This window comes from Coregonus clupeaformis, chromosome 15 (genome assembly GCF_020615455.1).
Source record: "Coregonus clupeaformis isolate EN_2021a chromosome 15, ASM2061545v1, whole genome shotgun sequence".
NCBI lineage: Eukaryota > Metazoa > Chordata > Actinopteri > Salmoniformes > Salmonidae > Coregonus > Coregonus clupeaformis.
Window position 1 is genome coordinate 1,286,968 of NC_059206.1, and position 15,323 is coordinate 1,302,290.

General features: G+C 42.1%; 1 protein-coding gene across 1 annotated transcript; it reads left to right on the forward strand.

Annotated features, from left to right (window-relative positions):
• Nucleotides 1-9,356: 9,356 nt before the first annotated feature.
• Nucleotides 9,357-14,410, forward strand: LOC121583216 (torsin-1A). Its single transcript, XM_041899410.2, has 5 exons — nt 9,357-9,631; nt 12,003-12,268; nt 12,457-12,632; nt 13,311-13,438; nt 13,705-14,410. Exons 1-5 carry the CDS (start codon nt 9,445-9,447, stop codon nt 13,947-13,949), a joined length of 1,002 nt encoding a protein of 333 aa, XP_041755344.2. The 5' UTR covers nt 9,357-9,444; the 3' UTR covers nt 13,950-14,410.
• Nucleotides 14,411-15,323: the final 913 nt, after the last annotated feature.

Sequence of the window (15,323 nt, forward strand, 5' to 3'; positions counted from 1 at the left end):
ACCGTAATGATTGAGTGTCCATATAGCTGTACCATGATATTTGCATTGCTACTAAGTATACCTTCAATTGTTCTCCACTAATCACCCCGCTAAAGCCCCTCCCCATCCCAAGTTGAGCCGTCATCCCAGTGATCGACATCCCACCCACATCCCTCCGGATCCCTAGGGCCCCAAGAGGCCAGGACCCATCCATCGAAAACAGCACACAGTGCCACGCACAAAACCGAAGCAGATTAACCGCCAAAAGCATTTCCAATGCTGTCACCTCTATATATAACTATTTAAATATATATATCTATTCAAATATCTTGCATATCTTATTTTCCATCATTATCAATTAATATGCGTAATAATGTCGGCAGTTCATACATAGGATTTTAACATATAACCCGGATTGCCATTGTATTACATTTAATTTATTGACAAGCAATTATTATCCTAGCAAATAATTACCGTGGTCCATCCCATACCCCACCCCCAACATCCCCACCCCCCCACAACAGATGCCGGACAAACACACACATACTCACATACTCCAACACACTCAACCCCCCTCCTCCACAATCCACCATAAAATCAGATACTCAACGGTTGTTATATCCCAGAGCCCAACTCAAGAAAGGACCTGATTTACGAGTGCACATACAGTTACAGCTGATTGAGAAAGCATGCAAGATTGAGCAGAAATTGACAACAATGTGAGATTTGATTAATCTACTTAATCCTAGGTGATGGAGATCAGATCCACCCTCTTCACCTGAGACACAAACACTCTGGTCCCCCGTTGTAACCATTTTTCCCCAAGCATCTCCGTGCAGTCAGACCTTTGATTATTTTGTGCCACCTGGGCCACAATGATAAACCCCCTCTCTGATTGTCCGAGTGTGACCCCCTCCCCATGGGTTACTGCAGCCAGTGTTGCCAGCACTGCCACTACCTGGGTGGGGGTACCCCACCGGAATCCCTACCGGCTAGGTAAAAGGTTGTCAAGGTTCTCATTAGCAGCTTTGAAAATGTCCTTGTATATAATGCTCTCCCATCAGGGGGCTCTGACTTTGTAGGACCAACCCTGCCAGGCAGGCTCAGAATCTTGAGGGGGCGGTGCTGCTCAAGTAGGTCTCTGACCGCATTTATTTCTCTGTTTAGGCTGCATACTCACAGCAGGTCCATAAAAGAGATGGGAACTTCTCTTTTGTGTATGGGTCACTCAGTTGGGTGTCCAGGATATAGGGTTGGGGATCTTTCCATCATGATAGGACAATAAAAAATTTGATTAGATGTATACTATATTAAAAAATGTATATCCCTCATCTACACAAAATTGAAAGCTCCCTCTCACTACCCCTGCTCATAGACACCCGTCGGCTCTAGGATATGCAACCATTTCCCCTCTCACTCAATTAACACCGCACCTTTCCAAACACAAAAATGCACACCACATGGTTGACTGCGGAGGAAATGGGCCGAGCGTGGAAACGCACCCACATCCCACACCTGCCGCAAGGGGGAAAGGACGCCAGGGAGAACACAGGACCAACCCCAACAACCGTCCGCCAAAACAACAATTGCCCACCAAAAAAGCCATGTTCTAATTAGTTGTATTTGAAGATGTATTATTCTGCTTGTTATCTTTTCTTGTTATATCGTTTTATCCTTTTTAAAATACTATACTTACTATAAATGTTATTTAATATTCCAATCCCTATCATTGCTAGTACTGGGTGTTCCATTATTCAACTCCTCTATTATAACTTTTAGAATAGCCATGGAGTAGTCTTTGTGTCTCTGAACATTTGGTTGTCAATATATAGTTTATCGACCACAAGTGCCACACGTTTCCCTTTTAATCTATTTTCCTTGAAGATTGGATACAGAACTTTGCGCCTTTCTGCAATCTCCCTCGGGAACTGATCATTCATGCCTATTTTCGTGCCAGCAAGTCTTTTTCCTAGGCTTTTAACCATAGCTTTATCCTTAAAAAATTCAAATTTGGCAACGATTGGGCGATCATATTCCTGTCCTCTTTGTCCAAAACGGTGTACACGTTCGAGTTGGACTTTATCGAGAGCCTCGAGTGGTATTTGAAGCGCTGTATGCAGGAAATCCTTCATAATATTTTCGGTTATTTCTCCCTCCTTTTCCTGAATACCCATAAGTACTAGATTTTCTCTCATCGATCTAGTTTGGATGTCTAGTAAGGCTTCTCTCAGAAGGTTGTTCTCCTTTTTAAGTTCCCTAACGTCCGTTTCCATCTTAGTTACTGTCACTTTAAATGTTTTGGTTTCTGTTTACATTATCGCTGCTTTTTCGTCACTCATTTCAAGACTCGCTTTCAACTCTTTTACGTCCTTACTGACCAATTCTAGTATGCCCAATTTGTCATTTATCGACTTCAACAGGTCGCTTTCCACACTTACCAGACCCAGTGGTGAAAAGCATATATCATCTATATCAGTCGACGAGTCGCGTTTTCTCTTGGAGATTGGTTCTCCTCGTTTATCTTCTGCCATGTTTGGGTGTTGCGTGTTGTTGTAATATTTGTCGATATATTTCTCTAGCCTTATGATTTGTTTTGTGTTATTATCCAGATTGAATTTTATTTACTGCAAATATATGAAATGCTAATATTTAGTCTAACTTACTGATTTTGAATATTATGTTTTTATCTTGAGGTAGTTTGTACCGCTTTCTATTCAATACGCCATCTTGTCTACGGGCGCGCGCCTCTCCTGGTCTACAGTATTAGTAAAAATGTGATCGATACATGTGGATGATCTTGTTCCTGTAGTGTTTGTAAATACCCTATTTGTTGTCAGCCTGTTTTTTGGAGACCTATGTGCTCCTCATTTGTTTTCGTGTATAGTCGTGTTTTGTATCCTGGTTTTTGGACCACCAGTAAAGATCCTTGTTTCACCATCCTTGCCTACTGCCTACTGTCTATCCTGCACCGCACCTGGGTCACACCTCACACCAACCTTTACACTATATCATATATGTATTGGATAACAGCACAATCATTTGTCCTTTTTTAGGCTTGGGCTCATTAAATGTCTTTAATGTAGGGCTCATAAAATGTATTTAATATATGGTTCGTCAGGCTCCGGTAGCATCAGATTTGAATTTTCAATCAAAGCTCTAATCAAATCCAGACATGCTTATTTATATGTTTTATAATGCTTTTGAATGACATTTCCGGTTTTGGCGGGAAATACCGGGTTACCCGGGAGAAAAGTGATATATTCTCGGGATGGAACCTTTGTAAAATACCAGGAAAATATTCAACCCTAGTGAGAAAGTTACAGATCCACAAATATGATAACCCCCCCAAAATGCTAACCTCCACTGTTATTGTAATGGTGAGGGGTTAGCATGTCTTGGGGGTATGATATTTGTGGGTCTTGAACTTTCTCACTCATTATTCACAATTCATTCAGGATTATCTTTAATCATGGTAGCATCCACATTAATGTAGAAGTCTTTAGAAACAGATTTTATTCTTATTTACAATAATAGTCACTCCAAAATGACACATTACTAACCATTCATTTCTATTGCGCACAAAATAATCTGAAACACAATCAAAACAAACAGCAAATGCATCCAACAAGTTTGTAGAGTCATAAACTTGTTGTAATCATTGTGTGATAGGAATATGGGACCAAATACTAAACTTTTGACTACTTTTATACACATAAGTGAGTTTGTTCCAAATTATTTTGGTCCCCTAAAATAGGGGGACTACATACAAAATGTACTGTAATTTCTAAACGGTTCACCCAATATGAATGAATGAAAACTTAAATTAAAGCTGACAGTCTGCACTTTAGCCTCATAGTCATTGTATCATTTAAAATCCAAAGTGCTGTAGTACAGAGCCAAAACAACAAAACGTGTCACTGTCCCAATAATTACGGAGGACACTGTAGAAAAGGAGATAAGAATCCCAGCGGGAAATCAATGAAAAAACGTATAACGCTCCGCCCAGCAGACTGTCGACCAATCGCATTCACATTGTCATGCTGCGTCACACGGTTGCTAAGCTAACAGTCTGAATCCACCTAGCACGTTGGGGGCGATGAAACAAGGGAACCCCATTCATGTTAAATGAAGGAAAGCAAAGTGAGCTATGTGCGAGGGAACGTGAACAGGGCGGGACCAAAGTTGGGCAAAGCTGAACTTTATGCAAATACTCTGTGATATTGCATTGCTATTGACCAATCAAAGCTCACTATAGTTTCCAGCCTCTACTGGATTGGCTGATGATACCTAACACTACCTAGCCTGCTTGCTAGCACCAACATGAGGGCGAAGCAAGCTTGGATATCTAAATGTACATGTTAAACTGATTTTGGCCGTAATCGTCAGGCAATCCCTTCTAAAAGACAGGGTATGATGCAGCGTTCGTTCAAAACAACTGGGAACTCGGAAATCTCAGGCTTCTGACTTCAGTTAGTTCAAGACAACTGAGAACATAAAAAATAACTAGCTCCGACTGTGGGAAATAATTTCAAGATCACTGTCGTCATGATTTGTCCTAGTTTTTTTTCAGAGTTCCCAGTTGTCTTGAAAGCACCATGAGTCGAGAAACCTGCCTATTTTACCCGAAAGTACATAATGTCACGATTTCAAAGCTATACGATATTAGAGAGAACAAGTTAATTATCTCACATCTCTGAACATATTTGTAATGGTTTACTTCTTGTTCACGTACAGTAATTGAAGGAGTGATCTCCTTTTCCAAAGATTATGGATATACTGACAAAATACTTGTCTCTCCCTAACAATGGAGGTTGCTATCCAGAAAGCGGCACGGTGGGCTGTGAAGCACCCGCCTATTCCTCTCTTTGGATTGGTGGATACATACATTTTTAAATATTCGATGAGGGTTGTTGACGTCAACTGCCTATATTCAATAGAGAGAGATGTTATGCTACTACGTTTACATTTTAGTTATTTAGCAGACGCTCTTATCCAGAGCGACTTACAGTTAGTGAGTGCATACATTATTTATTTTATTTTTCATACCCCCCGTGGGAATCGAACCCACAACCCTGGCATTGCAAACGCCATGCTCTACCAACTGAGCTACATCCCTGCAGGCCATTCCCTCCCCTACCTTGGACGACGCTGGGCCAATTGTGCGCCACCCCATGGGTCTCCTGGTCGCGGCCGGCTACGACAGAGCCTGGATTAGAACCAGGATCTCTAGTGGCACAGCTAGCACTGCTATGCAGTGCCTTAGGACACTAACTAACCTCATGTCATGAATGTGTATAGCCATCTCCGATATAAAGTTGCCAGGATGTCACGTGTCCTACTCCTATCAGTACACTCGTAACAACCTAAGCATTACAAAACTTATATTAGATCAAATAAACCTCACATAGCAAATAAGCCATTACATTTTTAGTTGACCAAACCATTGACCTCCATTATGCTCCATACAACAACTCCTTGCTTGGTGAGAGAAAGAAACGAAACAACGCCACCTGGCGGAGAATACCGATTTTTGGCTGAGTTGGCTCTCTCGCTTCAGCTCTTCCTCTCTGCCTTGTCCTAGAATCGCCCAGAATGCTCCATGCGTCCCATTAACGATGCAAGGGCAACGTACACAATGGGCGTTGATACGATTCTAGCCTCGTCGAGAACCAGGCTTCCAAGGGAGGCGTGACAACTACGTGATTTTGGAGGTATAACAATGCGAGACTAATGCGATTCCAATGGAGTTTCCCATGTCCTCTAAAGTATCTCTGGACTGACTCAGCCATTTTTTTGGTTATACTCTTCAATACCATGTAGTGTCTAATTTAATTTAACCGAGTCTGCAATCAAGTTTGTTTAGGTAATATACACAGGGTAACACTTTACTTGACACCCAGTGTCATAACACATTATGACACATTCATAACCATGTCATAATATGTCATAACAGCTGACATAACTTGTCATAACCTGTTATAATATGGCCATAACACTGTCATGACACATATATCTAGATCTGTTGTGACATATATTGTGTTATTTTATGGCTGGTTATGACACCTACATAAGACTGTCAAAACCCACAAAACCTACCACACAAGGCAAAACACTCCATTACACCATAGCCTACGTGTCAACAGTATGTTTATGTTATATGCAGTATATGTTTTTTAATTGACCCAATTAAACTACCATTGTAATTGTGCACACATTGATGTCAGACATGCAATGCTCTGCTGCTGATGACTGGGATGAATGCAGGAGCAGATTTCAGTAACAGGACAAGGCATCCTCTTTTTGACTGATGACTGATATAAGGGAATGTAGGTGATAGGCCTTTCTGGCTTGTATGATTATGATGGTCATAATGCTTCTTGACAGTGTCATAAAGTGTATTTTCTTAGTCCAAGTAAAGTGACACAGGATGGTCATAATGCTTTGTGAAGGTGTCATAAAGAGTATTTTCGTAGTCCAAGTAAAGTGACACAGGATGGTCATAATGCTTCATGAAAGTTATTTAAAATATGATGAAAAAAACATGACTGTAAAGAATGCATTACATCAACAACAAAGGAGTTAAGAAACAAACTTTCAAACGAAAGGAAACTTCTTGGCAGGGAAAAAACTAATTTAAACAAATGTGGGTTTTGACACTCTTATGTAGGTGTTATAACCAGCCATAAAATAATGCAATATATGTCACAACAGGTGTAAATATATGGGTCATGACAGTGTTATGACCATATTATAAATGGTTATGACCGTGTCATAATGTGTTATGACACTGGATGTCAAGTAAAGTGTTACCGAAACAGTAATACAACAATTTAACTGTTGTAAATCTCTAAAACTGATAAGCTGGTTTTACTATAAAAAATATTTGCCTAAGCATGCCTGTTAGATATGGCTGGAGCTAGATACTGTCTGCCTACCTACCTAGGTACATTTGTCTGGTCTGGTCACTGTGCAAAGGTTGAGGGTTATGCCATATTTATTTCTATTAGTCTAGATATTGTTCTAAATGTAATCTTTTTGCCTATGCACATGTATGCATGTTCAACTAGTCTACTCTAATGGTGTTATGCTGCCACAGTTCAACTGTCGTTCAAACCTGGCAATGAAGTATCATTTATTATCTTTTTTTGTCTTACAGACGTGTGGTGCCTGGACTTCTTTCTGGCGTGGATTCTTGGAGAGAAACATCAACTGAAATCAAATCAAATTTAATTTGCCACATGCGCCAAATACAACAGGTGAACACCTTACAGTGAAATGCTTACAAGCCCTTAACCAACCATGCAGTTAAAAAAAAAAAGTTAAGGAAAAAACAGATAAGGAAAAAATAAAAATAGCAAATTATTAAAGAGCAGCAGTAAAATAAAATAACAGTAGGGAGGCTATATACAGGGGGTACCGGTACAGAGTTGATGTGAGGGGGCACCGGTTAGTCGAGGTAATTGAGGTAATATGTACATGTGGGTAGAGTTAAAGGGACTATGCATAGATAATAAACAGAGTAGCAGCAGTGTAAAAGAGGGGGTGGGGTGAGTGGGGTGGGAGGGACAATGCAAATAGTCCGGGTAGCCATGATTAGCTGTTCAGGAGTCTTATGGCTTGGGGGTAGAAGCTGTTTAGAAGCCTTTTGGACCTAGACTTGGCGCTCCGTTACCGCTTGCTGTGCGGTAGCAGAGAGAACAGTCTATGACTAGGGTGGCTGGAGTCTTTGACAATATTTAGGGCCTTCCTCTTACACCGCCTGGTATAGAGGTTCTGGATGGCAGTCAGGATGCTCTCAATGGTGCAGCTGTAGAACGTTTTGAGGATCTGAGGAACCATGCCAAATCTTTTCAGTCTCCTGAGGGGGAATAGGCTTTGTTGTGCCCTCTTCACAACTGTCTTGGTGTGTTTGGACCATGATAGTTTGTTGGTGATGTGGACACAAAGGAACTTGAAGCTCTCAACCTGTTCCACTACAGCCCCGTCGATGAGAATGGGGTGCTCAGTCCACTTTTTTTCCCTGTAGTCCACAGTCATCTCCTTTGTCTTGATCACATTGAGGGAGAGGTTGTTATCCTGGCACCACACGGCCAAGTCTCTGACCTCCTCCCTATAGGCTGTCTCATCGTTGTCGGTGATCAGGCCTACCACTGTTGTGTCGTCGGCAAACTTAATGATGGTGTTGGAGTCGTGCATGGCCATGCAGTCATGGGTGAACAGGGAGTACAGGAGGGGACTGAGCACTCACCCGTGAGGGGCCCCCGTTTTGAGGATTAGCGTGGCAGATGTGTTGTTACCTACCCTTACCACCTGGGGGCGGCCCGTCAGGAAGGCCAGGATCCAGTTGCAGAGGGAGGTGTTTAGTCCCAGGGTCCTTAGCTTAGTGATGATCTTTGAGGGCCCTATGGTGTTGAACGCTGAGCTGTAGTCAATGAATAGCATTCTCACGTAGGTGTTCTTCTTGTCCAGGTGGGAAAGGGCAGTGTGGAGTGCAATAGAGATTGCATCATCTGTGGATCTGTTGGGGCAGTATATACTGTATTCTATACTATTCTACTCTATCTTAGTCCATGCCTCTCTAACATTGCTTGTATATATATGTATATATTCTTAATTCATTCCTTACTTAGATTTGTGTGTATTGGGTATATGTTGTGAAATTGTCAGATATTACTTGTTAGATATTACTGCACTGTTGGAGCTGGAAGCACAAGCATTTCGCTACACCCACAATAACTTCTGCTAAACACATATATGTGACCAATACAATTGTATTTTATTTTATTAGAATCAGCTCACTGAAGCTGGCCGTTTTAACAGACTTTTACTCAAGTAGAATTTTTCTGGGTGACTTTTTCTTGAGTCATTTTCTATTAAGGTACATTTTACTTTTACTCAAGTATGACAATTGGATACTTTTTCCACCACTGCCTTTTGGAAGCTCCATATGCGACTATCACCGGCTTCCTCGCAACATACCAGAAAGTGTTTTACTATTTTCATTAACGTTGTAGACCAGACTGGATCGCCTTCAACAGAACAGGTATGTTGAACTTTTAGTGTCAGTGTGGTAACGTTTCTTTTGAGGGGGATTTCAAAGATTTATGAATTGCGTTGAAACTGGTTTTCTAAACATATCCTCCCTTGCAGTAAATAAAGGAATTATTCCTTGATTAATTCCTTGGCTAATTGCATCTCTCTGGCTCAGCCATAACGCTACTGTCCATACCACACTATGGTTTGAGTTTTTTGCAGTTTTAGTGTTGAAATTCTGAATGACATCCATGTGAAAAAACCCAACAGAATGTAGCTAATTAGCTGCTGACGTTGAATCCGCCCCCCTTTTCTGTTTTGGTGTCGTATATTGATTACGTGGAAGAAAGTTGTTGAAACCGAAACAAGTAGCTGACTCGGGCTCTTTCAAACGTATTTTCACTCTTAGCTAAATGTTTATTTTAAGTGAAAATGAGAGCAACATACAAAACCTTGTTCGGATGTGTTTTGATATCGAGTGTTCTTGTGAACGCGCTCGGTTCAATCTCTGCAATGTTAGTCGGTGCGGGACTTGGAGGAGTAGCAGTAGCAGCAGTATATCGTTATTTACTTGAAAGTGAAAATTGCAATTCAAAATGGACTCATTTTAATTCAACAGGTATATGCACAGCTAAACTGTTATGGTTGATATTTTGTCATGGTCTACTTGGGCTATTTGGTACTCCACTGATCGTGTAGACAGTAGCTATGTTACATTAATGCAGCAATATGTAACTTTGGGCGACCCGACCAAATTCACAGAAATGTATTATATATGTATGTATATATATATATATATATATGTGTGTGTATATATACAGTGGGGAGAACAAGTATTTGATACACTGCCAATTTTGCAGGTTTTCCTACTTACAAAGCATGTAGAGGTCTGTAATTTTTATCATAGGTACACTTCAACTGTGAGAGACGGAATCTAAAACAAAAATCCAGAAAATCACATTGTATGATTTTTAAGTAATTAATTTGCATTTTATGGCATGACATAAGTATTTGATACATCAGAAAAGCAGAACTTAATATTTGGTACAGAAACCTTTGTTTGCAATTACAGAGATCATACGTTTCCTGTAGGTCTTGACCAGGTTTGCACACACTGCAGCAGGGATTTTGGCCCACTCCTCCATACAGACCTTCGCCAGATCCTTCAGGTTTCGGGGCTGTCGCTGGGCAATACGGACTTTCAGCTCCCTCCAAAGATTTTCTATTGGGTTCAGGTCTGGAGACTGGCTAGGCCACTCCAGGACCTTGAGATGCTTCTTACGGAGCCACTCCTTAGTTGCCCTGGCTGTGTGTTTCGGGTCGTTGTCATGCTGGAAGACCCAGCCACGACCCATCTTCAATGCTCTTACTGAGGGAAGGAGGTTGTTGGCCAAGATCTCGCGATACATGGCCCCAACCATCCTCCACTCAATACGGTGCAGTCGTCCTGTCCCCTTTGCAGAAAAGCATCCCCAAAGAATGATGTTTCCACCTCCATGCTTCACGGTTGGGATGGTGTTCTTGGGGTTGTACTCATCCTTCTTCTTCCTCCAAACACGGCGAGTGGAGTTTAGACCAAAAAGCTCTATTTTTGTCTCATCAGACCACATGACCTTCTCCCATTCCTCCTCTGGATCATCCAGATGGTCATTGGCAAACTTCAGACGGGCCTGGACATGCGCTGGCTTGAGCAGGGGGACCTTGCGTGCGCTGCAGGATTTTAATCCATGACGGCGTAGTGTGTTACTAATGGTTTTCTTTGAGACTGTGGTCCCAGCTCTCTTCAGGTCATTGACCAGGTCCTGACGTGTAGTTCTGGGCTGATCTCTCACCTTCCTCATGATCATTGATGCCCCACGAGGTGAGATCTTGCATGGACCCCCAGACCGAGGGTGATTGACCGTCATCTTGAACTTCTTCCATTTTCTAATAATTGCGCCAACAGTTGTTGCCTTCTCACCAAGCTGCTTGCCTATTGTCCTGTAGCCCATCCCAGCCTTGTGCAGGTCTACAATTTTATCCCTGATGTCCTTACACAGCTCTCTGGTCTTGGCCATTGTGGAGAGGTTGGAGTCTGTTTGATTGAGTGTGTGGACAGGTGTCTTTTATACAGGTAACGAGTTCAAACAGGTGCAGTTAATACAGGTAATGAGTGGAGAACAGGAGGGCTTCTTAAAGAAAAACTAACAGGTCTGTGAGAGCCGGAATTCTTACTGGTTGGTAGGTGATCAAATACTTATGTCATGCAATAAAATGCAAATTAATTACTGAAAAATCATACAATGTGATTTTCTAGATTTTTGTTTTAGATTCCGTCTCTCACAGTTGAAGTGTACCAATGATAAAAATTACAGACCTCTACATGCTTTGTAAGTAGGAAAATCTGCAAAATCGGCAGTGTATCAAATACTTGTTCTCCCCACTGTGTATATATATATATATATATATATATGTGTGTCATTCTCATTGAAAGCAACCGACTGTGTCATTGCGTTTTGGTACACCAGAAGTACATTCATTTCCAATGGAATGCAGCGTTTGCCTCGCAGCGTTGCAGAGGCAGTTGCAATGCGTTCGGTGTGGTACATATGTTAGATTTATCGAACATATGCGTCAAACTGTATGCTTTAAAGGGTTGACAGAAATGGTAGCAGAAGGTGAATGTTGAACTTTTATTGCACACATATCTAGATGATGCTGCATACTATTTTGCGCATGACACAGTCGGTGTGTTCGAAGCGTTACACACCGACTGTGTCATTGCGTTTTGGTACACCAGGAGTACATAAATCTAACGTATGTGCCACACAGAACGCACTGCAACTGCCTCTGCAACGCAATGCTGCAAGGCAAATGCAGCGTTCCATTGGAAATGAATGTACCTCATGTATTACTAATCACATGTTATGAAAATTACCACCTATCCCCATGGATCATTTGAATCGAAATTATGATGGTGGTGTAATAGTGATCACTTTCTGCCCCATCAGGTTTGGAATTTGACCTAGATCATAAGCTGTTTGGTCAACATGTTGCCTCCAGAGTTATCCTGAAAGCTGTAACGGGTTTCATGAACAATAAAAACCCTAAAAAGCCCCTGGTGCTTTCTCTACATGGCTCAACTGGCACAGGGAAGAACTTTGCCAGCGAGCTGATAGCTGAAAACATCTATAAGGAGGGCATGGCCAGCAGTTTCATCCACCAGTTTGTATCTACAGTTCACTTCCCCCATCAGAGAAATATTGAGAACTACAAAGTAAATTGCTATAATTTTGTTATTCCTTTACACAGTAAAGTAATTTAAGTATTATTAGGAAGGAAATTCACAGTAATGAAAAGCTGTAAGATATAGGATGTAAATGTCTTTTGTGGCTGTGCTGGAAGTTATTCTCCACAGCTCTAGATAAGTCTGTTTATACTGTTGTATTCATCCCCATTCCCCAGTCAAAGCTGAAGCAGTGGATCAAAGGCAACGTCACCATCTGCCCACGCTCCATATTCATCTTTGATGAGATGGACAAGATGCAGCCAGGTCTGATCGACAGTATAAAGGCCTACCTGGACTACTACAAAAATCTGGACGGGATCTCATACCGCCATGCCATCTTCATCTTCCTCAGGTAGGGGAGACAGACCAGCGGTGTGTGTTTAAGAAATCATGTGTTGTTTTTTATACTTTTATACTATCATTTTTAAAACTGGATCTATAGTCATCCATTATCCTATCTTTACCAGTATTCTATTTAGCTGAAAGTCAGCTGTCAATAAGAAATCTAATAATGCGAAATTAAAGTTTTTATTTCTTATGTCTTAATATTTACTGTGTGTTTAAGGCACTGCATCGCAGTGCTTGAGGCTTCACTACAGCCCCGGGTTCGATCCCAGGCTGTGTTACAGCCGGCTGTGACCGGGAGACCCATGAGGCGGCGCACAATTGGCCCAGCGTCGTCCGAGTTAGGGGAGGGTTTGGCAGGCCGGGATTTCCTTGTCCCATCGCGCTCTAGTGACTCCTTGTGGCGGGCCGGGTGCCTGCAAGCTGACTTTGGTCGCCGGTTGGACGGTGTTTCCTCCGACACATTGGTGCGGCTGTCTTCCGGGTTAAGCGAGCAGTGTGTCAAGAAGCAGTGCGGCTTGGCAGGGTCGTGTTTCGGAGGACGCATGGCTCTCGACCTTCGCCTCTCCCGAGTCCGTAGGGGAGTTGCAGTGATGGGACAAGACTGTAACTACCAATTGGATATCACGAAAAGGGGGTAGAAGTACCCCAAAAAATATTTACTGTGTGTTGATCATCTCCATAGCAACGCTGGAGGAGAGAAAATCATGCAGGTGGCCCTGGACTTCTGGAGAGCAGGGCGAGACCGAGAGGAAATGGAGCTGAAAGATCTGGAAACAGCGCTCTCCCTGTCCGTGTTCAACAACAAGCAGAGTAAGACACCTGTTCACTACTGTAGATGCACTGTTGTAACTCATTCTCGTATTTAACAAATCATGCATTGAAAGATCAAATCACACGTGTGTCTAACGTTAAGATCCGTCCCTTTTGGGTTTTTTATCCTGGGTTTAGAAAACAGGAGGCTTTTTAGACCTCAAATACAAAAATCCCCAGTGTTCTTATTTATTCTGTCCATCCATGTTTCTTGTCCCTAACCCATCTTATGACTGTCTCACTCCAACCTCTCTCTCTCTTTAAAGGTGGGTTCTGGCACGCCAGTCTGATAGACAAGAACCTGGTGGACTTCTTTGTCCCCTTCCTGCCTCTGGAGTACAAACACGTTCTGCTGTGTGGCATGGCTGAGATGGCCGCCAAGGGCCTGAAGCCCAACCATGACGTGGCCACCCAGATGGCCAGAGAAATGATTTACACCCCCAAAACAGAGAAGCTCTTCTCCGTAAAGGGCTGCAAGACCATCAGCAGCAAGCTGGACTACTACACATAGACTGCGTTGCAGTTGGCGGCTGTGGAGTGAACAATTTACGAATCATAATGAGTAGTAACTTAGGATGAAAGGGGATTTGTTGGTCTGATCAGTCAGTCTGCAGTCGCCAACGGAAATTTAGTTGATTTCAAAGAGGGAACAGCTATCTATCTACCGCCTACTCTACTGTGTGGACTTTCTTAATGAGAACATCTCCGCCAGTCGGCGGGAGGAAGTCAGTGACAAAGTGGATGACCCTCAGGTATCCTAACCTCAACACAACCATGTGGAGGACATCAACGGGCTTGCGCTGATGTCACTTTTCCCTGAATAGTAATGAATGGACTACTGAGATCCCAGCTGCTCGATCCCAACTTTTATGTATTCTGTAAATGAGAATCTCCAAAAACATGTTCCTTTTTTTTTTTTTCCAGGGAATTCAAATCAAAGTTGATTTGTTTGTATACACAGATTTGCAGATGTTATCGCATGTGCAGTGAAATGCTCGTGTTTCTAGCTCCAACAGTGCAGTAATACCTAGCAATAAAAACATTGTAAATACAATACACATAATCCAAAACATAAACAATTTTTTAAATCATAGCTCAATATTAGAAAGATGTTCCTAATGTTTGTGTTACGAACCCCGTGGCTTTAAACGTCTAGGGTGGATGGACATGAGACCCGTAACATAATTCATGCAAATTAGGATGATGACATGGAACAGTGAGAACAAAAAACTACACGACAACCATATCTACCGTCAAACATAAAAGGTTTATTGCTGAACACACTGTAAAGGTTTGGGAAAAAGGGCTGAGCAGGACCCAAGAAATGAAACAACAGTGTAAAAAACCCTTAAACTGATCTTGCCTGCCTCAAGAACCGCTAAGCTACTGCTAATCATTCAAAAGTACAGTGGGTGGTCCGCTCAGGTCTAACTAGTGTTTTTAGACAGATTTCTTCCAAGGGTAATGTACGCCCAAGGGCAACTAGCTTAAACTCCCCTTTTCCCAGAAACACACACAGTTACCAAACAGAGTAATCAGCAAATTAGTGAGTACACAATACACAGGACACCACAGTATCCATACTCACATAGGGCAAATAGTCTCTAACAAAGTTACCAAACAGAGTAACCAGCAACTTAGTGAGTAAACAAAAAACAGGACACCACAGTATCCATACTCACATACGGAAAATAGTCTTTCTCTCTAACAACAAACACAACTGACCGGCTTTTATTCAATGGGATGTGTGATTGAAAAACCAGCAACAGGTGGTGCAATGCAGAGGAATGTTCACTGATTGGTCCACCTTAGCAATCAGCAGACACCTCAACGACCACCAATCAGGAACATACAGGACACCTGTTATTAGGGCAGAAGGAGAGGA